The 26,272-nt window shown below is 45.5% G+C and overlaps 2 protein-coding genes across 2 annotated transcripts; both read right to left on the reverse strand.

The window, feature by feature from the left end:
- Positions 1–156: 156 nt before the first annotated feature.
- Positions 157–21,594, reverse strand: n4bp3 (NEDD4 binding protein 3). Its single transcript, XM_078102313.1, has 11 exons — positions 21,301–21,594; positions 16,250–16,433; positions 4,417–4,688; positions 4,171–4,307; positions 3,551–3,783; positions 3,212–3,333; positions 2,889–3,084; positions 2,712–2,804; positions 2,364–2,615; positions 1,952–2,210; positions 157–1,653 (listed from the first exon to the last, which is right to left on the reverse strand). The coding sequence occupies exons 3-11, from the start codon at positions 4,653–4,655 to the stop codon at positions 1,271–1,273; spliced, it is 1,914 nt and encodes a 637-aa protein (XP_077958439.1). The 5' UTR covers positions 4,656–4,688; positions 16,250–16,433; positions 21,301–21,594; the 3' UTR covers positions 157–1,270.
- Positions 21,595–22,728: 1,134 nt separating this feature from the next.
- Positions 22,729–26,106, reverse strand: LOC120817538 (platelet-derived growth factor receptor-like protein). Its single transcript, XM_040173878.2, has 7 exons — positions 25,743–26,106; positions 25,315–25,475; positions 25,076–25,218; positions 24,814–24,965; positions 24,390–24,683; positions 23,790–23,929; positions 22,729–23,450 (listed from the first exon to the last, which is right to left on the reverse strand). The coding sequence occupies exons 1-7, from the start codon at positions 25,822–25,824 to the stop codon at positions 23,247–23,249; spliced, it is 1,176 nt and encodes a 391-aa protein (XP_040029812.2). The 5' UTR covers positions 25,825–26,106; the 3' UTR covers positions 22,729–23,246.
- Positions 26,107–26,272: the final 166 nt, after the last annotated feature.

Below are 26,272 nucleotides of genomic sequence, written 5' to 3' on the forward strand. Positions count from 1 at the left end.
CTCTGTGGACATTTTTAAGCCCCTTCAGGGCGGCCGGGCATCTAAGCTCTCGGGGTGAAGGCCATTGCTTGCACCCCTAACATTAACAACATCAGACGGAGAAGCATTTTGATTTGCAGAAGAAAGCGCAATCGAGGCAAGCAACACCTGAACAGCTTTTACACCACTTCATAAACGTTTATTATGAATCCAAAACAGACACATATATTTCTACTTTACAGTTTTAATTCCAGTAAATAGACAAGAGTCACAGTATGTTGAAGGGTCGGCTTAGAGCTGGCGTTTGAATGATCATATACTAAAAAAACAATGCAAGGGAACAACTTTACCTATGCCATGCGTTAGGTTGTTATTGGCTGGATAGGCGCACCAATAAGTAGGGCCGCTGTGTTCAACAATCCCTTTCAATGCAATCGAAATAAGAGGAAATACGTCCATTAAGACAACAGGGTCCTTGAAGTACCATCACTAAAGGCAAATCAAATCAAAATGACTTGTACAAAATATATAGATCTTACCTGACAGGAGCTGGAAACCGAAGAACTAAGAACATGTCCAGTTAGTGCGGTACGCAGGCAAAGACACAGCATTAGTGTCTTTAATGCTTGATTCTTAACCCGGAGATGCACAGACCGAACACGCTGCGTCAAGTCACCGGGCCACGGACAATTATACAGCAGTCCAATCCAGAATGTAACTACCGAAATGATCACACAAAATCCAGATATTAATTTGCTCATTTACATTGTTCATTAATGGTCAGCAGTCTGAAGCACGACACTTTGGTCGTTTTTTTGATGCTCGCCAAGGACAGATGAGGCACGCACCGTGTCTCCGTGCAGCTCAGCATCAGTGGGTTCTGTAGGCCGGTACTGGTCCAGTCTTTTCAGGATCGGGGAATTTCACAATCAACGCAATTGCAAACGGTTCGGAATCTATGGAAGCTCATTTTCTCCAGGAGAAGGAGAAAAGTAGACGAATATCGATGCAGGATGAAAATAAAACCACTAATCAAAGTCAGGCGTAGAACTTAGTATCTGATCAATGTTTACGCACTCGATCAAAATCTTAGAAAGCATATTACTTTATATCTTTCAAAATTAACTTGACTCCAAATGTAAGTACGTATCACATCGTATAATTTTGACTATCTCATCATTTAACGTAGAGAGTTTTTTCTTCCCCTTCTCTTGATAAAATGGGCTTCAGTGGAAAGAATAGTTCAGTAAGAAAACCCTTTGCATTGCAAATACCAGGAAGTCTGTCGCATTCAAATTTCCGATGATTCAATTCTGTCTATCCACGGCAAACCGGGGGAAGGTCTGTCGTCTGGTTTTTCACCCGCTCTCTCACTCCTCAGCTCTGGTGCTTCTGTTTCCAACGTCTCATTTATGCTCCCTCCTCCTCCTCCTCCTCCTCGTCCTTGCTCTCTGCCTGCACTCAGCCGTTGCAGCTCCCTCTCCAGCGCCTCGTTGCGATGGTGCATCTCCAAGTAGCTGGCCTGCAGCTCCGTCTGGTAGCGGATGACCTTGTCCTTCTCTGTCTGCCACGTCCGCCTCTCCTCCTCGAAAGCCGTGGCCTGGGCCTCGCTCTGGCGGCGCTCCAGCAGGAGCTCTGCGCGCAGACGCTCCTCCGTAGGGCCCCCGCACCCTCCTGTAAGAGCGAGCCGCAGGGGAAACATAATGAAGTGCACCGGCCGCGGGGAACTCGTGACCTGGCGCACAGGCGTCATAACTCAAAATAACGCAGGCAACTTGCAGCTCTGTGCATAAGAAACTAAGTTTGGATGCTTTTTACTAATGTGCTTGAATGTTAAAGTGCTGTGTCAGCAGTGGCTGTGGCGCCTCAACGTGACTAAAGCAACGTGTATTGCCTGTAGCCTTTGAAGCGCATGCAACATCCCAGTGACGATATAAACAGACACAAGTAAGAGGCGGACACATTTATCTACCTGTTGCCCCGGCTGGAGGACCCTCCTCAGCTCCTTTTCCGTCCTCGTGCGCCGGCTGAGAGGGGAATCTGCGGCGCTGCGTCCCCTGCACGACCAGCTTCAGAGCGTCGATCTGGCCCTCCCTGTTGCGCAGATCCGTGCGAGTCTCCCTGAGCTGAGTCTTCAGCTGGAAGATCTCACTCAGCTTCTGGGTCACCTCCGCCTGGGAGTCCCTCAGCTGCTGCTTCAGCAACGAGATCTCCCCCGATTTCTGGCAAACCTGAGACAAGCGAGTGGCGCGGACAAGAGAAGCGTGCATTTTGATGAGTTTAACGAGACAAACAACAAAAGGAATTCAGTTCTCTCCTAAGTTTCCTGCCGTTTAAGTGCTGCTCCCTGCCATAAAGTGCCCCCACCTCCCAGAGCCGTATACCTGCCACTGCGTCTCCTCCAGAGTGGGACTGGTCCGCTTCGCCACGGCTCCGTCCGCTTGGCTCCTTTGCCTATTCTGCCCATCGAGCTCCTCCTGCAGCCGGTTCTTCTCCTGCTGGGCCTTTAACAACTGCATCTGCAGGCTGCGCTGGGAACGCTGGGCATGCTGGGAAACCTGACGCAGCTTGGCGGCGTACAGGCGTTTCAGCTCCTCTACCTCCTTCTCCCACAAACGCTGTTTTCCTTCAAACACCTGCGCATGCGCGGTGGGGAAGATCGGGTCAAACCTCAAAGGCGAAGCAGACGGATGTATAAATTGAGGGCAAAAAACACGTCACATGGGATTCACCTGAGCGATGGCGCCCTCACTCTCATCCAGGTTTCTCCTCATCTGTTTCAGCTCATGTTCTTTCTCCACCAGGCGCTCCTCCAGATCCCGGACCTGGAAAGAGACCACATGAAGGACTTACCAGTCTATAAATCCTCCCGACCCGCTCAGCCTCCCTCCCTGCAGTGCTGTGCTTACCACTTCCTCAACAGAAAGGGAGAGTGTCCATTCATAAGGAGGCGGAGCCTCCCCTCCGTATGGAGCCAGGCGGCTCAGGGTCGCCATGCTCCGACACGCCATCTCTCCTATGGCCACGCCCCCTGGCCCCACAGCCTTCTGGGCCAGAGAGGCGCGGTCCAGGGAGCCGATGGTGTTGATCTGGCCCATGGATGCGCTTGGGTACACAAGGAAATGAAAAATATTAACACCCACACGTTCATAAAGTGCCAAAAAATCAATAATGCATATCAACGCGTCCTTTGAATATAACGTAAAGCCAAGACAAGAACACTGTGGCAAACCTGATGTTAGACAGATGTGGGCGGAAGGGCGGCCGGTACGGTGGAAGGCTGCTCATGGAGTTATGGCCCGAGTCTGACAGGTTATCGTCCTCCTGGCTCATCCCACGCACCGAGGAGAGGACCTACGGCCGACGTTATACAGTTATTCATCCCAAGCGAATTCACAACCCGATTCCCTTGTTCACTTTACAACAGGTTCAATTGAAGCCTATGAGAAGGTGTGTGAGATATTCTAGCGATCGAACAACCAGACGAATGGACTAACCACCTCCTGGGCACGGACATCAATTACTGGTGACTGCTCGGAGGATTTTGAGTCACTATCGTGTGCGAAGATACCTTTTTGCCACCGGATGTTGGCCCTCCATGACGGGAGGGGGAGGAAGAGGAGGAAGAGGTGGAGATGGCTTTAGGGACGTGGGCGTAGGCTCTGTGCAGCCCATTGGAAAGGCCGTGGTCCACATCCTCCAACTTAGAAGACGGATAGAGGTTTTGCATGGAGCAGAAATTTTTAGGGGTGACAGGCTTGAAGGCGGACCGTGAGCGAGCCTGCAGAGAAAAGAACAAGGAGACTTTTAGAGGATAAAAAAACGGTACAATAGTAGTAGTGGGGAGACACTTTATTCATTGCAAAGGAGGCTGGGCTACGGAACAATGTCCCACCATCAACTTTTACACTTGATCAATTCAGGCAAAAATGGGGAGATTTGATTGATGCAATGAATCCTGCAACACAGAAAGGGTCAAATTCTCGGTGCATGCTGGTTCTGTGAAGGAGATTTAGAGCGGATTTATGCTGATGGAAAGCCAGAGGGATGTTTCGCTGCGCTGCCAGAGATGTATAAATGTGATACTGATCAATTTAAGCTCCAGCAGCCGGTCACTGGCTGTATACCATTTATATAAATGCAAATCATTCATTCATTCATTCAGGTACATCTGCTAGTGAAATCATGAACGAGACCCCCCACTTGGCAGTGAGTTCTTCGTCAGATCTACCTCGGTGCCGTCTTTGTGGTAGACCTTGGCGTATAAGCTGTCCTCCTCCCGGCCCGGGACAACGTCCTTCTTCCCGTCGCTTGCTTTGGGCTCTTTTCTGTTTGAAAGCACGACGGGTCAAACGGGGGGGGGGTTCAAGTCCTGTCACGTTTTAAAGGAACAGCCGACTTTGCCTTCAGCACGTGTTTCCTGACAGCAGCACCCACCTGGTGATGTTGAGGTAGTTGAGTAGCTCCCTTTGGGTGAAGCCTTTCTTCAGGAGGCTGTTGGTCTGTTTGGGTCTCACCTGCGGCACTGCGCGGCTGCCTTTGGTCGGGGACACATCCGGCCTCTCCACCAGGCTGCCTACGCTTCCCATGCCGCAATGGGACGAGACAGGCAACGGCTCACGGAAGTTTTTGTTGTGGCCACGGGTCAAAGGAAGAGTTTGTACAGAGGTTGCCATCGGTTACGCAGCGCTGCAGGGGGGTAAGGTGCTCTGCAGAAAAAAGAGAAATATGAAGGTTTATTTTTTTCATTATTTATTAAATAATGAGCTGATGGCCAAGATGACCATTGCTTTTGACGGTATGGTCATTATATCATTAGAGGTTGTTTGTAAGATGCCTGCTTCTTTCGAGCATTTGTTATGCCTCTTCATTCAGGTTCTTTTAGGACTGCAAAGGACAACTACCAAGTGAGTATTTTCTAAATTATAGCTTTGGCCATGATTTTTTTATTTATTTTGTAAAAAAATATATATATCTTAAACAGTAAATCATATGCTCTACCAAAATACATGTCATTCTTTCTTATTTTTTCTGTTTGGAAACTGTAGCATGACTTTTTGGTGCCCCTCTGTGGTTAACTTGTTAGTGTTAGTTAATGTGTTACTTCATTGTGTTAGTATGTATATACATAGGATCATTTGCTGATTAGGACTAAATCGTATAAAGGTTGAAAGCATTTTGATGCATCCTGTGTGCCAATCCATTCAAAGGTTGACAATACTATTATTCATTATTATCAATTATTATTAGGTACACTAAATGTCAACCTCTTGGTGGCGCTGGATGAAAAGTTCCCAAGTCAGTATACTTTAACCTCCGGGGACCAGACGTCTTTGTCGCAAATTTCTTGTCAATCCATCCCATAGTTGTTTAGCCATGTTAGTCCGGACCAAAGAGGTGCAGCGACGGACGGATTTAAATCAATAAGGGAAATACAAAGCAAGACCGTACTCTACTCTACTCTACTCTAACAACTGAAGCAAAGTGCCTTACTTCCCTTTTACGACCCTGAGTGGACGTTGATCTCTGGAATAAAGAGCACGAGCTTTCACCAGTTGTGTGCACAGCTAGAACAACACAGCGTCCCACAACAGCACAAAAAAAAAACTTTTATAAGAAAATGCTGTTTATACAGAAGTACAAACAACAACCCATCAACAGGATGCCATGAATCAGAAAGTGTTTTATTGGTAAGGTAGCATATGTCAAATCTCAATTCTGACACTTAAATCTGATTCCAATTAGTTTACAGCAGCAGGACTCATTTCCTTAGAGAAGAAAGCAAAGAACATTCGACGTCGGTGCTCTGTTAACAGCACATAGTGGGCATGGCTTGAATCAAGCGCTGCTGCAGCTTATTTTGTTTGCAAATTTCCTCTCCCTCACGAAAACCATGTGGATCCAAATGTGCCGATCACTCAGCGTGCCTTTAAGTCTTGCGTGGCCTTAATACATTTCCCGCGGATGCGACGGCTGTCTGTGTGAGATTAAATATCCAGTCAGTCACTGCAGGCATCATTTTGAAAAGAAAATGATGCCGACAAAAGCGTTTCTCTGGACTTTGACAAAACTAAATCGGTTGCCTAGTTACCGCAACACCTACCTAACGGGGACTATTGTTTTCGTCAATTTTGAGTGTGTGCCTCTTCAGCTATAAGCAGCAAATGTTCTTTCAAACTCGTCTGTCAAATCACCCACCAACCCCTCCCTCTTCCTTCGCTCAGACAACCTCATTAAGGCTCACTATTGATTTCACCTCCTTTGACCCTTTTCTCTCCGTAAAACATTCTCAGTACCATAAAAACCCGCTGCAGTCTCACGGGACTATAAACAGGACCGGAGGGAGGCAAATTCCCCTTCTTGCGTTAGAGCTTATGTGACCTGTATCAGGTAGAGTTTTGCTTCCTTTAGCCCATTAACATCCAATTTTCCAAGCGGTCGGTCACATGTCGGCATTTGTCTGCGAGGGAGTGAGTGGGCTCTTTGAAACGTAACTGGTGCCCAGTGGGCAGTAACGTGATGACTGGTGTCTTGACTAGCAGTTCAGAACATCTGTGGGTTGTTTTCATTCGACAACAACGTTCCAGCTATTTCAGGAAGATATAACACAGGGTACTAAACAATCTTTCTACATTGTTATTGTTGTTATCCATTAGAAAGAACATATTATTATTTTGTGGAATATGTGGTTTCTGTCCGTCGCGCATTCAACAACATTAGATATTGGAAACATGGCTTCCAAGAGAAAACTTAAAGGAAAAGGAATGTTCCCACAAGATCCAACCTGACATATCAGCAGTGAGCAAACACGAACACAGCTCTTTCTTGCATTAGCAACATTCCAACAGGATGAGCTTCTAAACCTGTTCCTTTCGGATACAGCAATAATGTACGGCGATAGCAGAACTTTACAGAATTAAAAAAAAAGCCTCACTGTGATGGATTGAATACACATTTCAACTAGTTTCAGGTTGTACTTTCTACTGCAGTGAAATGAATTGGACCAACGGTGCGGTTGGTGGATGCTCCGGAGTGCTTTTCAGATGTTTGGCTGCTTAGGGGATCAGAGGCCAGAGGTCATCCTTCCCCCTGACACTGTTTTCAAGCCAGCACACACTCAAGCAACCCTGAGACCCTTTCATTTGTTGTCCCACCAAACTATACATTTGAACAAACATGCCTGCAGTGAGACACCAGGATCTCCTCTTGCTTCTAATACAATCAATCATCAAGTGCTTTGCACCGCTGGCTTCAATACTTATACCAATTATGCAAATGGTTAAAATGGGCAAAGGGAGAGCTGTGCAACGGCAGCTCCGGCCCACTCCACTCGGGGCTCTCAGCCAGAGATCAAAGCAGCACAAGCTGCTCATGTTTATAGTCATGAGGTAGGATTTTTACCAATATAAAACTTTCCACTAAAGCACCCGGCATTTAATAAGCCATTATAAAACAGGCGGAGGAAATATGATGATGAATATTATCAAATATGAAGTGACTACTCAGTGGCTCTGGGGGGGAAGTCTGTCGGAGTAAGATGGGTCAGATATGAGTCAGTGCAGGTCATGTGAGTGTGTGTGTGTGTGTGTGTGTCTGACACCATATGAATTAATCATGACAAACCTAATGGACACTGGCCCGACACTGTTTTTAGGGACGGTATTTTACTCCGTTTGAGTCTCGTATCCGCCAATCAATGGACCAATCAATGCGTGGTGGGAAGCCGGGGGCGGAGGTGAGGCCTCGTGCGGCGAAGCCATTCCCTTTGGGCAGATGGGGGGGGGGGGAATCATTTCGTGCTGCAACCACAAATCCCATCGGATCCGAAGAAATCTTGCATCCAGTTGTTTTTCCTTAATTGCCTTTTAGTTTATGGACCCCGAGCAAACCTGGAGGACACAGCGAGATTTAGAGCCCAGCCCCCCGACTAACCACAGGGCCCCGAAAGGCAACGCTCGTGCACACACACACACACACACACACACGGACACGGATCAAAGCAGCCTACCAACCTTGAACAGTTATGGTCTCTTTTTGAAAAGTGCTGTGTTCTTGATTCATGTTTCTTTGAAGGCAGTGAGGAGCGTTTTTCAGAAGCTGCTCACTTTGATCAAGCGTAGAAATGTTTGACATCAGTGCACTAAAGAAGGCAACAGGTGAGGCTCTGCTTCCCTCTGATGGTGCACACGTTCACCTGGTGGCCTGCTTGCTATAATTAAATGCAAAGTCAAATTAGTGGATGAAGGAAAGACATTTAGTTTAAATCAAGTCAGCACACCTTGCCAGCGGGCTGAATGCATCAGTATGTAATTACGTTGTGGGACTTCCCGGTTTATCTCGACACAGGGAAAGAGTGATACTAAATTAACTACAAAATAATGCATGATTTAGCTTTCAGGAAAGCCTTCACAGTTCTGGCTTGAGTTTTCTTAGGGTGATAATATGTAGAAAAAACATCCAACTGCCACTTCACTATAATCACTAAGAAAAGGACACATGCATCCTTCAAGAGGAGGGTTCTTCAAGGACCGTGTCCTGCGGTTGAAAAAAGTGAAAAGGGGACATTTCAAACCCTTGAAGAAACAAAGGTCAGCGCTGGGGCCGAGAGAGAGAAAGAAATTCCAAAGATGCTTTACAGAGCACAAGCTCGGGCTTGTCATTTGCTGATGGACGAAAAAACGCTCCCTCCCACGGACGCTCAGTCACACTTGTGTGTGAGATGGTCACGCAACAAAGCTCCCCCCTTGAAAAAAAAAAAGCATTTGCGCGGCTTTGGAGCGCCGAACCCTTCTGCCCTCCTCCCTCGCCGCTCTCCCTCCCCTGATGCACGATCAAAGTTTGTTTACGGTTGAGGGGTAACTTCGCAGCTTACATCTAAAACTCCCACACGGCACACTGTTCCATTATATAACCTCTATCAAAGCTGCGCTCGCTAGTTCCCACAGCTGTTGGTTGTGTAAAACACTAAAAGTGCTATTACCAAATCAGAGGCTGGGCTTTATTCATCCGCAGTATCGTGTTCAACTCGTCCTCTGCCACGACGGGATGAAATACAGTACAGCGCACTATGACATAAAACAAGGATCTGCTCCACTCGCTCGCGTGTGACGGGGTGAGTGTGTGTGAGCGTCTCTGGCCGTCGGGGCATGGCAGCAGAGCAGAGTGCTCGGCAGCAGGCCTCTAATTGTTAGCAGGTTATTCCTCATGGACCAATCAGGGAGACGGACCTCGTCCCTCTCTTGTCCGCGGACCCGGAGGCCCTTTTTTCCGGTGGAGGCAAAGAAAGGCGTCGAGAAACGCGGTGGCTTCTCTCTCCGTCAGAAGGCGCTCTGGATGTCACACATCTGTAAAATCTGACAAGCTACATGGGAATTGAGTCAAACGCCTCAAGCTCTCTCTTTTCTTCACTCTCTCTCTCTCTCAATAAGGTCGACTCGGGATGATGAGCAGTCTCTCTGTGTGGAACGTTCGGGCATAACTCGCTGGCGGTTAGACGCGGCGGCGCGAGAGCTGAAGGCCCAGTGTTCAGGTCTCACACTCCCTCCATTGATGAGCGACACTTCAGTCCTGACAGAGGCCAAGGGGTCATATTTGGTCATGGAAGTCGATACAGGGTGCTATTGAGCACGCAGACACTCAAGAGTGGACACAGACCTTTTATTCAACGAGTTGAGACAGGGAATGGGAACACGGCAGCAGCTTGTACACCATAATACAACATTGTGTACACACTGAGCTCATATGTCATGAAGGATATATTCTGCAAAATATTTGGATGCAGTAATATGCTTTTTTTGAAGCAGTAGTTAAAAGTGTTTAGGAGTCAACTTCTTAAAATCTTAAGCTTAACACAGTCACGGCAACAACACTTTCCCTAAAGTGTGAAAAACACCTGAAAATAGACCTGATGGGTAAAAATACTTCTTTATGGGCTCCAGAACTTATCACGACTGGCTTCCGTTTGACCTGAGCTCATTACACAAACTAGCAAACAACAAATGGGTCTCCTCTCATCCGTTACCCCATCAATGGCGGTCCGTACAGTGCACCTCGGTTTCAACTGACTCTCCGGTAATGTGTTTCTGCACATAATTCAATTCCTGGCTCTTGCTACAGTAGCGATGTGGAGACTGTCCGGGGGGACTGGTTGTGTTTTACGGAACTTTATCGATCAAAGAACAGGCTGCTTCAGCGTGAGAAGATATCCACGGGGTCACTTCTTACCTCCAAATGTATAATTAGTGGTATTTTTGTGGGAACATTTACTCAACAAATGCTACTCCACCATCAGTACAAAGAGACAGTTTTTCTAAATATCACATAGAAAAACAATTGATTGCATAATCCCTAATGTTGTTTGGATGACGGCCTTTGTTGATCCTATATCAGTCTGTGTGTGTGTGTGTGTGGATAATGAGAGATTACTATAAGCAGCATAAGTATAAGTAGATGACCGCGATGTTGTTTTAAGTGACATCCACTTGCCCTTCACTCATCTCTCACACACACACACACACACACACACACACACACACACACACACACACACACACACACACACACACATAGACACACACATAGACACGCACTACTAATCTACTAGTGATGAAAACAACAGGCCAACCACATGCATCGAGAACTACAACTAGAATTTGATTCGAAGCAAATCCCATAGGAAAAATGTGTTGCTCATCTGTTGTTCAATCTCATCTCGCGAGCTCAATTTGAGCATCTCATGTTCATATCATTCTGTGATCATTTGTTTCTGAGTTACTTCTCCTAAGGGTCCCTTAGGAGCAAGACATAAGCTAAAAAGAGACAAGACATGAGTAAGACAAAGGAGGTTAAATTGAGAATACCATTTGAGCAATACTTGAGAAGTGGGATAGACAGTAGAGATCTCATAATTGTATACCCCTGATCTCAATTGTGTCTCGGCCATTTGAAGGAGAATAACATGAGACAAATCTGAGAATTATGAGCCTTAAAAGAGATCTTATTATTGTGTGTCCAACGTCTCTTCCATCTCTTGATTATTTCTCTTTAATGTCTTACTGAAGCTATATATGAGAATGATATCTGAGGTATATTTGAGAAATAAAAGAAGAAATTGAGAATGCAATTTAAATATTAATTATCTTTATTAATTTGAAACAACTAAAAACAATACTCAATATTGAAAACTGCATTTGTGTAACACACACACACACACACACACGAGAGAGAGATCGCGGTCCACATAGCTTGGCCTCCTCAATTGGTTCCCAGTCCGGTAGAGTTGCACATCTGTAAGACAAGAGCATTAAAATCAGTCATGAGTAATTTGACAAAAAAATTTCCACATAGACCATATACAACTGCACTTCAGGTTAAAAGGAAATAACACCGTGAGACGTCCATTTCAGTTCAGAGAATTGCAAATCAGCAAGTACGATTTTTTTGGCCAATCATGAATATGAATAAAACAAGTGTTATCCTTAAAAAAAACGTACTTAGGATTCAGTCAACTTTTTTACAGTCAAGGACCTGCTTTCCTTCCTTTCCTGAGGGGTTGTTGCCAGGGTGACCAAAGGGCACTACATTTTGACACTCCTCAACAGTGAAGAAATTATCAAAAAGTGCATGAAACAGACGCATGCAATTTGGTTTTGATGCGTGATTCATGGCAGCCAGGCGGAATGATGAGATGAATATGCCGCTCCCAGGAAACAGCTCCTGCTGGCCTGATGGTGAAGCTAGGCTGCCACAATATCTCAACTGATTAATCCACGTGTGTCTGACCATTGTGACTCAGACACACGTGGATTAATCAGTTTGTCCAATAATGTAAGGCAGGAAATAAAAGACCAGCCTTAAGTTCAGGAAGTAGTGGAGCTATGCATAGAGCCTATTCTATTATCATAGATTGGATAACAAAGTTATCCTAATGATGTTTTTCTTTGGTTTTGAACTTTGCCAAATCTGATCGGATAAGGATAAAAACTGTTGAACTCATGGGCCCAGGCGATTATGTAATAATTATGACAAACCTACCCATAGGGTGGTGGTCCAGCTGTGTTGCGGCCTGTTGCATGTCCCCCGTCAGGTGATGGATTCATCGATGGAAATGAATTTCTATTTGGCCACAACAATTTAGACTGGTATTTTTAGACATTATTAATGTTATGATTATTACCCCCGTATATAACAAATTATTACGTTAATACTTACCAGATTGCTCATTTGGGGGAGGGGAGCTCAGGTCCTTCAATTTTCTGAGTGGGAACCCGTAGCCTCTTTTTTGCCAGCACTTTGTTTTTCTCCATCCGGTTAATGAAAAAAATACATTTTAGATTATTAACGCTAAGTATAACATCAATAGACACTATTTTAACCTAAATTCACTTCATATCTTTGAGACAATAATGGTATTAAAATGAGCAAAAATCAAATCAAATCATTTTCCTAATTGATTGTTTTAAAACCTATAAAACCACCAAGATTAAAAAAATGTAAAGATCATGAACCATGATAGCATCCCTATTCTTGGGTGAGCTTTTGCAGAAAATCTGCTCACAACATACGGACTCGTGACACAATATTTATGAACTTGCAGATCTGAAATGTCAGAGATAAATAGCTAGTGTACAGCAAAAATAGGAGGGCAAATCCAGTCAACAAAGTCAAATTTAAATGTATTTAAAACATTTAGCTAACACAAGTTAGCTAACGTTAACTTTAGCCGTTAGCTAACGTTATCCATTAGCTAACGTTAACAATAGCAGTTAGCTAACGTTATCCATTAGCTAACGTTAACATTAGCCGTTAGCTAACGTTAACATTAGCCGTTAGCTAACGTTAACTTAGCAAACCATCCCATTTTCGACAGTCTGAATACAGTTCGGAGTTTCTTTGTCAATTACTTGTTGGACAGACACCTAATTACCTAATCCCCACCTTCCATTATTATGATAATGTCAAAAGAATTTCATTCTTACCTCTCGTGGCAGGGGCAAAAGCCAACAGGTGCAGCAGCAGTTACCGACGCACTTCTCTCACCCCAACGAAATTACGAATTGGCGCCAAGACCCGCCCTCCAGTCTTCTTCTTCTTCTTCTATTTTTATCTGGCGGTTGATAACTTGTTGTTGTATTACCGCCACCGCTGGACTGGAGTATACCCACAGATTATATTTCCTTTATACTATTACATTCTTTTTAAAAGCCCTGTATTCTAGATAACAACATTTTTATTTGTTCAGGTCCTATCCCCTGACCAATCCGCTATCCTAACCTTAACCACTCGAGGTGAAAAGTCTAATCAATCGTGAGCCATGCAATGAGCTGCTTCGTAGGGCGGGTCTTGGCGCTACCACGTCTCCCGCGCGTGCAACGTTAATAGTAATAGTCATAACGGACTCTTTCATCACACATGAGGTAGGATTCTTGGAGTAACGTGTTACACACTCTTTTACTGCTCTATACAATAGAGCTTTGCTGTGAATTCTTTTAAAACAGCACAATTGTCAACATTTAGAAAGTTCACAAAGGTGTCTTTTGAGCAAATCATGGCTTATGTTTTGATGGGTTACGTTTTAGAACTCAAAATTCTAATTAATGAATTGTATGGCTTGTCAGAAATAAACACCTTTTGTAAGTTGAACATTATGTAAACCATCTCAAATTATTTGCCTGAATTGATATACTTCTTTTCTTAAATTTTGCGCTGAGATAAATTGAGATATGATTGAGCTATAATATTAAATAATGTCTCATATTGAGACTAATTTGAGAGCTAACACTACTCTATTTTTTCTTTTTGCTGAAACACTAGAAAGAGACAACTGTAAGCGAATCTGAGAACTCAAATAGTGAGCAGTACGAGACATATTTCTCACTGAGATATAATTGAGATCAAATTGAGACATATTTGAAAGCTGCATTGTATGTCTCATTTTTCTCTTAGTTGAGATCAGGAAAAGAGACAGCTGTGAGAGAATTTAGAGAACTTGCACTGTGCTCAATGTGAGACTTAATTCTCAGGAGAGACATTTGAGAAGAATGAGAAAACCACTTTGGTCTCAATTAGTGCTCATTTATATCTAGGAGATGTAAATGTGACATAAAGGAGATCTCATCTTCAATTTTGCTTTGCTATGGGATATCACTAACAACACACCGTGGTCCTTGAGTAAAATAGATTTCTGATTCTATATGCATGGCTCACACTATCCCTCTTGGGTCGCTCCTACCCTTTAAAATCCTTGAGTGAAAGAACAAGTCCTCGATGTCGGCTAGAAAATAGCAGCCTCTCATTTCTTGAGTGCTCTGATAACGCCGACTAATTGTCACTGGCAGTTTTGAGCAGCTCTTGCGGTCTACTAGTGTGGACGATGATACATCTTTACCAACTAGCATGTTTACTTGTTTCGAGAGAGTTTACATAAGTCTATAGCATTTGGGAGGGAAGGACACACATCCTTTCCATATCATCTATATGCCCGACTCCACCAGCCAAATATCCTTCTGGATAAACAATGGTTCCAAAGAAGGTGCCACGCAGATTTATTTCCTCAATAACCTCGTTGGAATTTGTGAGCAAGCAAACAGCGGACTGGCTGATATATTTCACCTTATCGTGAGACCAGTTTGAGTCGCTTGATTGGTTTCTGTTCAACTTGTTAAGAATTAAACCCTTTACAATGTTTGCCAACCGCTGCTATCAGTGGAACATGTTCAACATAGAGCCCAAGTTCAGAGTGAAGAATGTGAAGGGAGAGAACGATGTGAGGAAACAAACTCACATTCCGTACATTTCTCACCAGGTAATTATTAATGTGCCTTTTGGAGCACGGACGTAGTTGATAGGACAGCGGCCTGTTTCTCTGCTACGGGAAGCGTTTGGAGTTACTTAAAAAAAAACAGAATGTTATCCAAAGCGCGGTTCCCACGAGAGCCAAACTGGTAACATCAGACATTTAATGACTGATAATTCTACCACGTAATCAGAGCGAGGGAGCCGTCCTGTGGTAAATTGAGCCGATAAAGACAAAAAGCCTCGAGAGCTGGCTTCTTATTAAATTCATTAGAGCGAGGAGGATGGTGGGAGAGGTGAGCGGAGGCTCTTTATCTTTTCTCTCTGTGGCTCCTTTGTTTCCTGGAGCGGTTCATGTAGGAGTCAGCGCAGCGCTGTGCTCACAGAGATAGAATTCGAGTGGTTCCCACATCGACCCACACCTCGACCGACTCCACCCGGCAAGCCGCGGCGAGCGAGCCCGCGTCCGTGTAAACACCCTCAGCGTCGGACCACACGCTCAGCACAAACGAGGGAAACGAGTGGACCGCGGCTAAAAAATTGATTGGGATTCAGATCAATATACAGATCCAGGATGGGCTTTAAATGTTAATCAATTCACATTTAAACCTAAATAAGCTGCAAAAAGCTTGTTCAGCCGGCACAGGTCGCGTCTTTACTGGTAACAATGCTGGCAAAGCCACAAGAAAAACACCAGTTAAACGTTGCCGAGTGGAAAATGGTACCTTGTGCCGCTGTGACATTTCGCCTCCAGCTACACAATTCAATAATAACAATACAAGCCAGTCCCAGGGAAACACTGTTACCGCGCTTGGGTACAACATCGGGACACCAATAGTCCTCGGGGGGAATTCCGTGAACACAAATAGACCATCAAACCAGAAAAAATCAACTTCATGACCATGAGTTTTATTTTCAGGAAATGATGCCGCACAGCTCAGCGAAGCAGATAATCCTATACGGTATATTGTTCTTTAAGCACCATGTGGCTCCATTTGGGGACATTCAATAATCCAAAGTGAATTAGGGTATTGGTTCTGTGCGGCTGGAAGCGAATAAGGAGGGTGAGGCTGCTGCTCAGTGTGACGTCATTCGCCCGGGAGAAAAGGTCTTCCTATGAAGTTAGCTAATTAGAGTTCAACCCCGTGGGACAGATAATCAACAAATCAGGCAAATTTCCTCTCCTCTCCTCTCTGCAGCTCACGCTGTTCTTCAAACAATGCAGCTATAATTCACACTGCTTTATCCTGTGGGCATGTAAATCAAGTAAAACCTTCCCAGCAGCAAGCTCAGTAATGTATAAAATATGCCAAAACAGGTTAGCCGAGTTTTTGTTTTGACCTGAAGCCTATGAAGTATGATACAGTATAATTACAGAGTTTAGGTACTTTCGGTATCATAAGACTGACTCTTCTAAGGGAATACAAATCCAAAATAAAAAGATAAGACAAAGAAGGAAAAAAAGTCACTTACTTACCTGTTTGTCCGACTTAAACTTCAATTCTCTGCTTGTAATCCCATGCGCACTATTCTGTCTCTCTTTTTGTCTCATGCCCGCGATACTGGATCTCACGCCACGATCACAACTTCCTGTTTCTCCGTCTGAGGTGGCAGTTGGGAGGTGGAGGATGGGAGGAAGCTGTCCGGTCCTAACGGCTCACCTGCAGGCCACGAAGAGATGACTTTACAGTGCTCTCGAGCTGAGTGTGACCATGGTTTCATTAGAGAGCGCGGGGTGGAAATAGATTTGTATCATATACGAAACAGGGAGAAATCCTTAGGTCGACCTCTGCAGCAGCTATAAGAATCAGGTACTTCCACACCTTCATCTCCTTTCCTCCTCTTCCCCTCCTCACCTGCTCATCTCCTGTTGCTCTTTAAGCCCTCTCAGGGGCCATTGTGGTTGGACTTGTTCTGCCAGTTTCACAAACAAAAGCCCCGCATGTGAACCAGCACTAAGGCGGTCCATCCGGAGCTGACACACGAGAGCCAGCGTCACTGGACAAATACCAACCACGCGATCCGTCTCGTTTGCTCACGGATATCATGTCAATAATGAGGCATCAGACTCAGGTAGAGACAAACAGCGGGCGCCGCGAGAAAGATGGATGAGAGGTGGATAAATTGAGTGAGGGCAGACGAGGCGGGAATGGAAAATGAGAGCATGTGGGGGTTTTCTCAGCGTACACCGTCCGGACAACAGTCAGAGTCCCCTTTCCTGAGGCTGGGATACTGGATGTGTTCTGCGACGTATCAGGTTACATAACTCAAACTGGAGCTGCTTGCATCCGAGCGTCGGGGGGGAAAAAGAGAGGACCTTGTTCTCTGCTCCAAAACCAGGAGAAAGGAGACTCCTTTCTTGTTCGTGTAGGGTGCGGGGGGGTGAAGGAGTTATGGGGACTACTTAAAGCTCGCACCAATAGGTGGGCACACGGGAATCCCAGCTAATAAAGCCCCCTGTGAACCAGAGATGCACAACGTAGCGATTGGCACGATATTAGAGGCATTCCAGACGGGCAAGAATGTGACGCTTTGTGGGGCCCCGCCAACGTGCAATTTGAAGAAAATAAGCCAAAAAATGAGAGAAGGGGGATGGACCCATCAAAAGCCAGCACGGTTCAACACTGGAGCAGGTGTCGCTACGGTACCCCTGTCATTACCTTCGGGCCCCGCAGGCACCGTCAGTCTGAGACTCCACAGGCTTGCAGAAGTCTCTCGGCTGACCCGAAGGCGATGGTGGCGATGGTGGCGATGGTGCATGTGTGTGTGAATTGATGGGAAAAAGGGCTCCAGCGGGAGGGAGAACAGGGCGATGAGAGAGCAGGAATGTGGAGGTGCATGGATGGAAACGTGAGGCGGAAAACAAACAGAAAGGGACAAGTCGGGGCGTGCTTACAGATGGCGGTACCTGTCGGACCAGTCAAGGAGATGAGACAACAACCCAAGCTGGACTCATTTCCTCCGCTTAAGCCCTTCTGGACAATAACATGACAGGAAGAGGCTACGGGAGGCACGCTCGCACGTCTGGCTCTCCAGAAACAACAACGCGTCATTCACAACAAGACATTTTAAAAGGCTGTCAGTGAGGGTTTAGAAGAAGACAGCGGGAACATCGAATTTGCACATAAACGGATCTCACATAAACAAAAAGTAGTCAAAGGAGTAGTTTGACATTTTGGTAAATTTGACTGCCCCTTTGACCCGAGTGAGACATGCGCAGCTCACGACGAGTAAATGTAACCTTCAAACCCCCCGTATAGATTTCTTGTAAAAGAACAGGACGTGACAGCAAACCGAAAATCTGCTCGAGAGAGAGAGAACTACTTGCGCACGGCGATATAAATAAACAACAATGCCCACTTGCAGAGGAGGGCTTCGACTCGTGGCCTTTTCTTTGGCAACGCTACAACTCTTCAGACTACGTAAAAAGAGACAAGGGCTCCCGACCCGACACAGGCGGCCTAGCTATTACTGCCGCTGATATCTATAGAGGGCAGGTGAGTGCATGCGCTCCTCAGCGAGAGATGAGGCGAATCAATAAACAGGCGAGGGAACGATAAGGCTGCTGCTGACTCACAAACAGGCTTCACTCGTGAGCAAGGCATCAGGCCCAGAACGCGACGCTGCCAGAGTTAGCGGTTATTTCCGTCTGAGTTGGTGACATTTAGGGAACAAAAAGGCCACGGCAGGGGGCCCGTCCACCCTCCTCCACTCTCAGACCTCTCCCCCTCTGAAGGTCACGGGGTCCCGCCTGTCTCATGAGGATAAAACTATTGTTCAGCAGTCAGGTGACCGCTCAACCAAACACGGCGTCCGGAATAACCCGGGAAATACTGGCCACGATGCACTATCCTCACCGGACATCCCAGTTTGTCGCCAAAGTAAAACTCCCACGTTGGCCGAGACGCCTGCATGCTGTCACATACGCGTCTGTGGTGTCTCTGGTTTGGTCTTTTCCAGCCCCTGAGAGACAGAAATGCTTCACTATGTCAATAGTTTTTAGCTCTTTCTACCGTTGGGAATATAAGAAAACACCTGTCACTCGGGACTAATGATTAACTTGGGTGTGTTCTCTGTATTGGCACTTGGAAAATAATTCAAGCCTGCGAGGTCTGCAACTTGACCCCGGCCCAAGTCAGTTTAAAACAAAAAATTAATGTTTTACTGAGGCTCATGCAAAGGCCGAGGACAACTGCATGTTTGACCGGTTAGTTCATGTGGTGAAACCAATCATCCCATAGGAGCTGCCTTTCCAGGCAGTCACTTACACAAATGAACACTTTCTTTTTGGTTTTTCTACCCGTCCATGCCATGCAAACTCTTACCGTTTGCTGTGTTAGCTTTTAGCTGAACCGCCTTGTATCCAACAGTGGCCGTGCACGCCAGGTCGAGCCACGCTGTGATTTTCTTAACCCGGTCAAGCTTTAATCGCAGCGACAGACGGCACAGAGAGAGGATCAGGCCAGCCTCGGGCGGAGGGATGACCGAGGAGGGAAAGCTGTAAGAGTACGAGCACGGAACTTTCTCTTCTATAATAATCAGGCATGGCCCTTCTATCTTCTTCTTTCTATCAAGAGTCCATGACCTGGGAGCAGAACAGGGTAATATGATGAGCCCAAGATTAGCAGCAAACAGGGAGAAAATGGGAAGAACAGGCAGGATAATCTGAGGAAACAGAGTTGTAGAGTAGAGAAAAGAAGTAGGGCTGATTAGTGTGTTATTAGCTGGCTGGCCTCAGGGGGGAATCTCTACCAACACAGTCCCATTATGACTGAGCTCTGCTCGCAACACCATCTGCTAAACTGTAGCACGCATGACTGAGCCGCTGTGCTCCTGCACGCTACACAACATGAAAAGGCCTAACAGTGGATTGTGCTGGAGGTAACTCGGGTGATGTTGGATCCTTTGTAGTTGGTCGCACCTTTATTCACGCTTTACAGCTGGACTAACATCACGCTGTTTGAATATGGAAGCGTGGAGTCAAACTGATGGAGAGGAGTTAGGTCAGAAGAAGCAAATGGTCAGCAGACATCTGAGCGATCAGCAGAATTGGTGTTTCATCAGCTGCCAGTTTTTTAAGAACACACACACACACACACACACACAGTAGTGTCAACCCCCTGGGAGCTAAAACAGCTGAACGAAGACATCTCATCAGCTGTCCGGCTGCTTCTGCAGAGAGAAGAGCAGCCAGGAGACGGACTGCGCCAATAGATTGTGGGCAGAAATCACCCAATAAGCTTTTGGCTAGCAGAGGGGTTTTGCGATTTTGATCAAATCTGGAATCATGATGTTTTGGTGGCAATAATGTGGTAATAACGAGTGTGCCCTGTTAGAAATGGTTTTGTTTCTGAAAGTCTTTAACATGATGATCACAAGTTATCAAAGCTTAAAGGTAATTGCTTATTTAAAGGGAAAGGCAGGCCAATTATTTAAATACTTAAACTATCTGTGTCGATAGCTAAAACAGGTAAAAATGAATTGTTTAGACGTTTGTGTTAACCAACTTTTTATAAACAGTCTTCTTGAAGCCTTGCCTCACAAAATTTTAGCCGACCCTGCACTATTTGATTTGTTGTGGTCTGCTTTCGCAGTTGACGCTATCGGTGAGCTGATTGCAAAATCTCATCACTCAGTCGCCTCCGTGTCAGAGAGAAGTGGGTCTGATGCCAAAATGCATTTTTGTGCGGTGACTGGAACCCTTAAACAACGTCTGTCATACACTTCACACTAGTGGAGACAGCGTTCTATCACGCCGCCTCCTATAATCCATTCCCAAATTACAGGAACGATAACCACGCATTCTCCAACAACACCTCACGTATTGTCTCTCTTTTGTCAGACTTGCGTCGGCACAAACGCCCACAGCCGCCACACTCAAAGGGCTCTTCCTGCAACGCTCCATAAGTAGTCAGGTCAGAGGTCACCTGTGGCCTCTGGTCTCCACGACAACAGCCTGGCAGTCCCCAAGAAGGAGCTCGTGTCTACCCCTCCACCCGCACACTGAGGCTCTCACACACACACACACGCACACACACACACACACACACACACACACACACACACACACAGCAACCGCTTTTGTCCCCAAACTCCTGTGCATCAAAAGAGACTCTGGAGTGTTGAGCTTCCACCCAAACATTTACAGCCATGCAGGCCAAACCCATTTCAATGCTCTGCAGTGGAGACCACCATAGCTGCAAAATGGGGGGAAATTGAAAAAAGAAAAATATATTGTTCATCCATCAGTATCCATCTCCTTCACTCTCTCGCATGCACACTAGCAGTTGCCAGGTCAACGGTGAAAACGCTTTGTAAGGATTGACCCTGATTTACAGACTACAGCTCTTTGATCCATTTCATTCATTACTTCACAGACTTCCAAGCCACACATTCAAGCATCTCTCTTCTTTTTTTTTCCTCCAGGTCCAGGTCTACACAAAGTTTTTTTTAAAACATGCCGTCATCATGAATCAATACCGGCACGGATTCTCGGGTGTGAGCGGATCACAAAAACGATTCACTCACCATGTTCCGCACGCAGGACATCTCTCTCTCCCTCGGACCGGCGCAGGGGCTCTGCTGCGGTTTGTGTGATGAAACAAACAGCGTTCACGAGGAATTTCTTCCCGAACTTGGTGCCGGAAAAAGCAGATGAATAAGTTCAGCGTGCTGTGCAGCTCGAGCAGAGAGAGACAGCAGAGAGACACACAGAGAGAGAGAGAGAGAGAGAGAGAGAGAGAGAGAGAGAGAGGGACAGAGAGAGACGGCAGCGCACTGGAGGGACGTTTCTTTTCCCTCTCAGAGGTTTGAACAGAGTGCGAGGAGACAACGAGAGGCAGGGACCCATGTGTCCAACCCCCCTCCACACAGTGAAGTGAAGGGGGACGGCGACCTCTAGCGGTCGGTCCTGTAGGAGTAAAAACACACATGCGAGGAGCCGGGCCCCTACAAAGTACGCTGCCGCTTCACTAGTTAATTTGCTGGTAATTTGGTTAATTTCAATACCTCAATTCAATCTTATGTGTGTTTTTTTCCCCTGTATAGTTGTTGTTGTGTTGATTAGGTGAATGTGTTGCTCAAGTTGGAAGCAGAAAGTCTCCCTAGACTCTGGACACAGATTTGATTTTGGGCCACTTTTCATCACTCAGCCTGTCGTTTTAATGTTGACTTGTGACGATCGAGTGACGGCTTTCGATCACATTTGAACGGTGGATGTTATTTTAGGCAACATAAGACCTGCAGCATCCGTATCTGCTTTGATGCTTCACTTATTTTAAGAACCCTGAGAGAACCCACGCAGACACGGGGAGAACATGCAGACTCCACACAGAAAGGCCACTGGGCGGAATCGAACCCAGGACCTTCTTGCTGTGAGGCGACAGTGCTAACCACCACACCACCGTGCCGCCCTTTTGTGATGACTTCCCAAATTAAAAAATAACTATTTTGTTTAACAACAACAAAAAAAGCTATAAAAAGAGGAAAATAAATTCAGAAAATTGTAATTAGAATTGTCGCTTGACAAAACGCTCACAACTTCCCTGTGTTAAACTGGCTTTTTAGATAAAGGTCACCTGGTGTCTCCCAGTTTGCGTAAATGGGAGTGACTCCCTTTGCCTACTATACTATTTTGGAAACTCCTAAAAAAAGTTACATGAAAACAAATTGAGACACACACATGTTTCGGGCCAATTGTGATATCTATTTATCAGTATTATTACAGAGGTAATATCTGAGTAAATAATGGAGCTGTCCTGTTTAGATCTAAACACTGTATTTAATTATCATTTTGGTAACCGGAGGCTGGAGGTCAACAGGGACCAAACATTAGGTGGTCAACAGACTAATGCACCTATTTACAGTATCCTCCTCAGGGTGAATGGGATTGTCATTTCTGTAACGCTGCAGCAATGTATTTTATTCAACAAATAGTGAAAAATGTAAACCACAATATCCAAGAACGTCATTCAATTTATTCCGTCCAACCAAGTAAAATAAAGATATTTAAATCACAAAACAATGTACTCTGGATCTAGAAAGGAATTGGAGTTGGTTAATTATTTAATAAAATAATGATGATCATATAATTATTGTGAGTTAAGGTAAATATTCATCATAATTAAGAATCAATCAATTAAAATCAAAATAACGCAAAATTGATAAATGACACATAAAACATAATTTTTACAGAAACCATATCACCCTCAAAGAAAAATAAACCGTTTACCTCATGATTATAATGTTTTCATCACTCCTTTTCATTTCCAGGCCCTTGTGTTTAGCGTGGTTATGCATGATAAGAAAAGTAGAAAAAAAAGACACAGCGACACGTGTTTCTTTTTTCACTAGTCACGACAAAAGGAGAAGATGATATTTTGTTGTACCTTTATATTTATGTAAGTATGTAATTAGAATACTGTTTAATCCCACGACCAAGCAAAATGCTTCCTCTCATCTCCACCTTTGATGGTTTACGGTTTCCTGGGTTTGGCTTTGACCACTTTCACACTGGTGGACACTGCTTTGGCGCCTTGCAGGTTCACGGCGGTGCAGGTGTATGCTCCTTGGTCCACGTCCCTCACCTCGTCCACCAGGAGGACGGACTGAGACTGCTGTCGAGCCGCTCCTCCGCCGATTGGGGTGACGCTCTCGTGTGTGTACAGAGGCCTCCCAATCTGAAACCAGAGCCCCGTTAAGACCGGGTGAAAACACATTACTGCATGGCAGAGATGTGACCACCTTTCAAAATGATGGTCTGAGGTGCATTTGTTCCTCAGGAACGCTGCCCGAACCTGGTGTCTGGCTTGGCATCACGTTTGCATCAGGTCAAGTATTAAAGAATCTCTTCATGAAGGGGGTAAATACTTTCAGACTGCAGTAGTGATTAAAAGCATTTTGTGTTGAAACAGGGAAACCATTTGTAGCATTAGCTGTTTTGAGCTATTTCATTGTTTTTTGTTCATTGTTCATTGGCAACAGTAGCTGTATTGTCCCTCTTGCCCGGGGTGCCTGACCTCCTGTCCCGGGTATTCCCAGGTGAACTCCACGACCACGTCCTGTTCCCCCACCACGGAGCAGCTGACACGCAGATTCTCCCCCACAGCCAGCGAGTTTGAGGATGCTTGGATCACTGGAGCAGGAGGAGCCATGGGGTCTAATGGAAATTAGATAACCAAAAAATCATTTAACATCCACATCCATGAGTCAGCACAGTAAAAAACACCATAGGTTTTCAGCCGGTTTCTTAAGAGTTTGCATTTTCTTACTGTTTGTCCCGTTATCTCAAGGAAAGACTTATGTATAATGCACTCTGTATAACTGCATAAAAAACATAGCAATGAGTATAACCAGAGTGACAATTTGCTACCGAAATTGGGCGGTTTCAATGCAGAAATGCTGAAACGACAAAGTTACACCTATTCAAAATACGAGTAGTGAAAACTATCAGTTGAAATTAAAGAGTTCATTCTGGTCAAGCACTGAAAGAAGATGATGTAAAAATTCAACAATTTAAATTGAACAATTCATTTGGAGTAAATTCTGTATGAATATTGTAGATGAAGAAGCTATTAGTCAAAATAAGAATTCCTGATAAACATAGTGGCAGGACTCACAGTTGACATAGATGAGCATGTACGTGGTGGAGCTCTGCCTCAGGTTGCCCAGACTGGCGACACAGAACAAGGCTCCAGCGTGATGAGGCCGGGGTCGGTGGATGGTGAAGCCCCTCTTGACGTTAAAGGAGATCTCCGTCCCGTCCACTGCCACCTCCATGGGGGGAAACTCGCGGTGCAGAGTCACTTTGGCCTCAGGTGACGTCACCTGGCAGGGGAGGAGCGTCGGCCAGTTGGTCCTCAGGTGGATGGCCTCGTAGTAGTCAGACGACGGGACGAATAATTCTTGTGGATCTGATTGTCACAGAGAGAAGAAATGGCGGGCCGACGATAAGATAACACGGCAATGTGAAAAAGCTTCCTGTTAACCTGAAAGAGAAAATGAAGTGGACGCCTTCAGTTCAGAGAAGTTTATTCGCCGTACCGGGAAAGAATACGAAGACTTTGACAGCTTTGTTGTACTCCTTCCTGCAGTCTGTGTCCTCACAGTACATAGGAAAACAGGTGTACTCCCCTGTGTCTGCACCAGTTGTGTTGACTAATGTCAGGACGCCATATCGCTGGTGTTGAACAATCCTGCAGAGCCAAAACAGAAAGGTCAGAAAAGAAATGGACGTCATTCTGGCATTAGAAGACTAAATTGGCCCATCAGGCAGAATAAAGATTCATCGACTCGCCCGGCTTACCTGAGGCGGCCGTCGTCGTCCTCCTCCAGGTACCGTGGGACGCCCCACTGCACAGGTTTGCCCTTGCACCTCAGCTCCATGGTGTCTCCTGTCTGCACACTTATGGTTTCTCCCACCTTCTTAAACTTCCCTCTGTTTAGCACCTATATGTGTCACATACAATACCACTCAGATCCTTTTATGTGTTTTTATCAAGGTCCCATTGGACAAACAGAGTCATTGTGTCATATATGAGATACCTGTGTGAGGACAGTCTGGGCTGCGGCTGTGGCTTTGATTTTGGGTTTGGCTGTTATAGCTCTGGACTCTTTATTTGTTGATTTCCCAAGTTTGGGTTTGATGGGCTTGGGCTTCCTTCCTGGTGTGTTCCTCTGTTCTTGTGTGTCTTTTTGACAACATGCTATAACGTATACAGAGCAAACGATGCACCAATCGTTCATAAATATAGATACAGGTCAATGTTTAATGATATGAAGTGACTTAATATCTTATAAATACTATGGTAATGGCATCATGATGGGTCAATGTGTGTCTCCATGGTGTTTTCTTTCCTTTTGTTTCATCAGGCCAACTTCTAGAGTAAGTCATGTCATGCATTCGGCCCTCCTTAGTGATTCCAGGAACACATGTTAACATCATTGCTGTGTAAGTGAATAAATCCACTTACCTAACTCAAAGATGACGGCACAAATAAGGAGAGCGCTGAGCACCCACCTCCTCTTGGATCCCAAAAAGTTTCCCAAAGACATGATTGATCAGTGGAATACAATCAAAGTGGTCTTTAGCTTTTTAGTTAGTGCAGTTCAACACAGAACAGGCTGCAGAAACCGGAGAAAAGAGGAGGAGGGTGGAGCTCGCAAAGTCAGCTGCCAGACCCAAGGAAAGTCCTCCTCCTGAGAGTGGCATTAGTACCCCAAATTCCTCCTGACTGGCTCAATGGAGGCTTTCAAGCCTGTCCGGACCAATGAGGGTCCAGAGACAGAGGCCCTTCCATGTGAAATCACACCGCTTGTTTGCTTAGCTGCTGGACTGGAAGTGTGCTGTCGGCATGAGTCCGGCCCATCAAAACAACCCAGTCAAGGAATATGTGGTACTATGGGGTTGAAAGCATTTGGTGCCCAATAAATCCTTTTTCCAACATTTGCTGATGTCTTTAAACGATTGAAACAATCACAGGAGTTACCAGCATTAGAAAGC

The sequence above is a fragment of the Gasterosteus aculeatus genome, chromosome 4 (assembly GCF_964276395.1).
Source record: "Gasterosteus aculeatus chromosome 4, fGasAcu3.hap1.1, whole genome shotgun sequence".
Classification (NCBI taxonomy): domain Eukaryota; kingdom Metazoa; phylum Chordata; class Actinopteri; order Perciformes; family Gasterosteidae; genus Gasterosteus; species Gasterosteus aculeatus.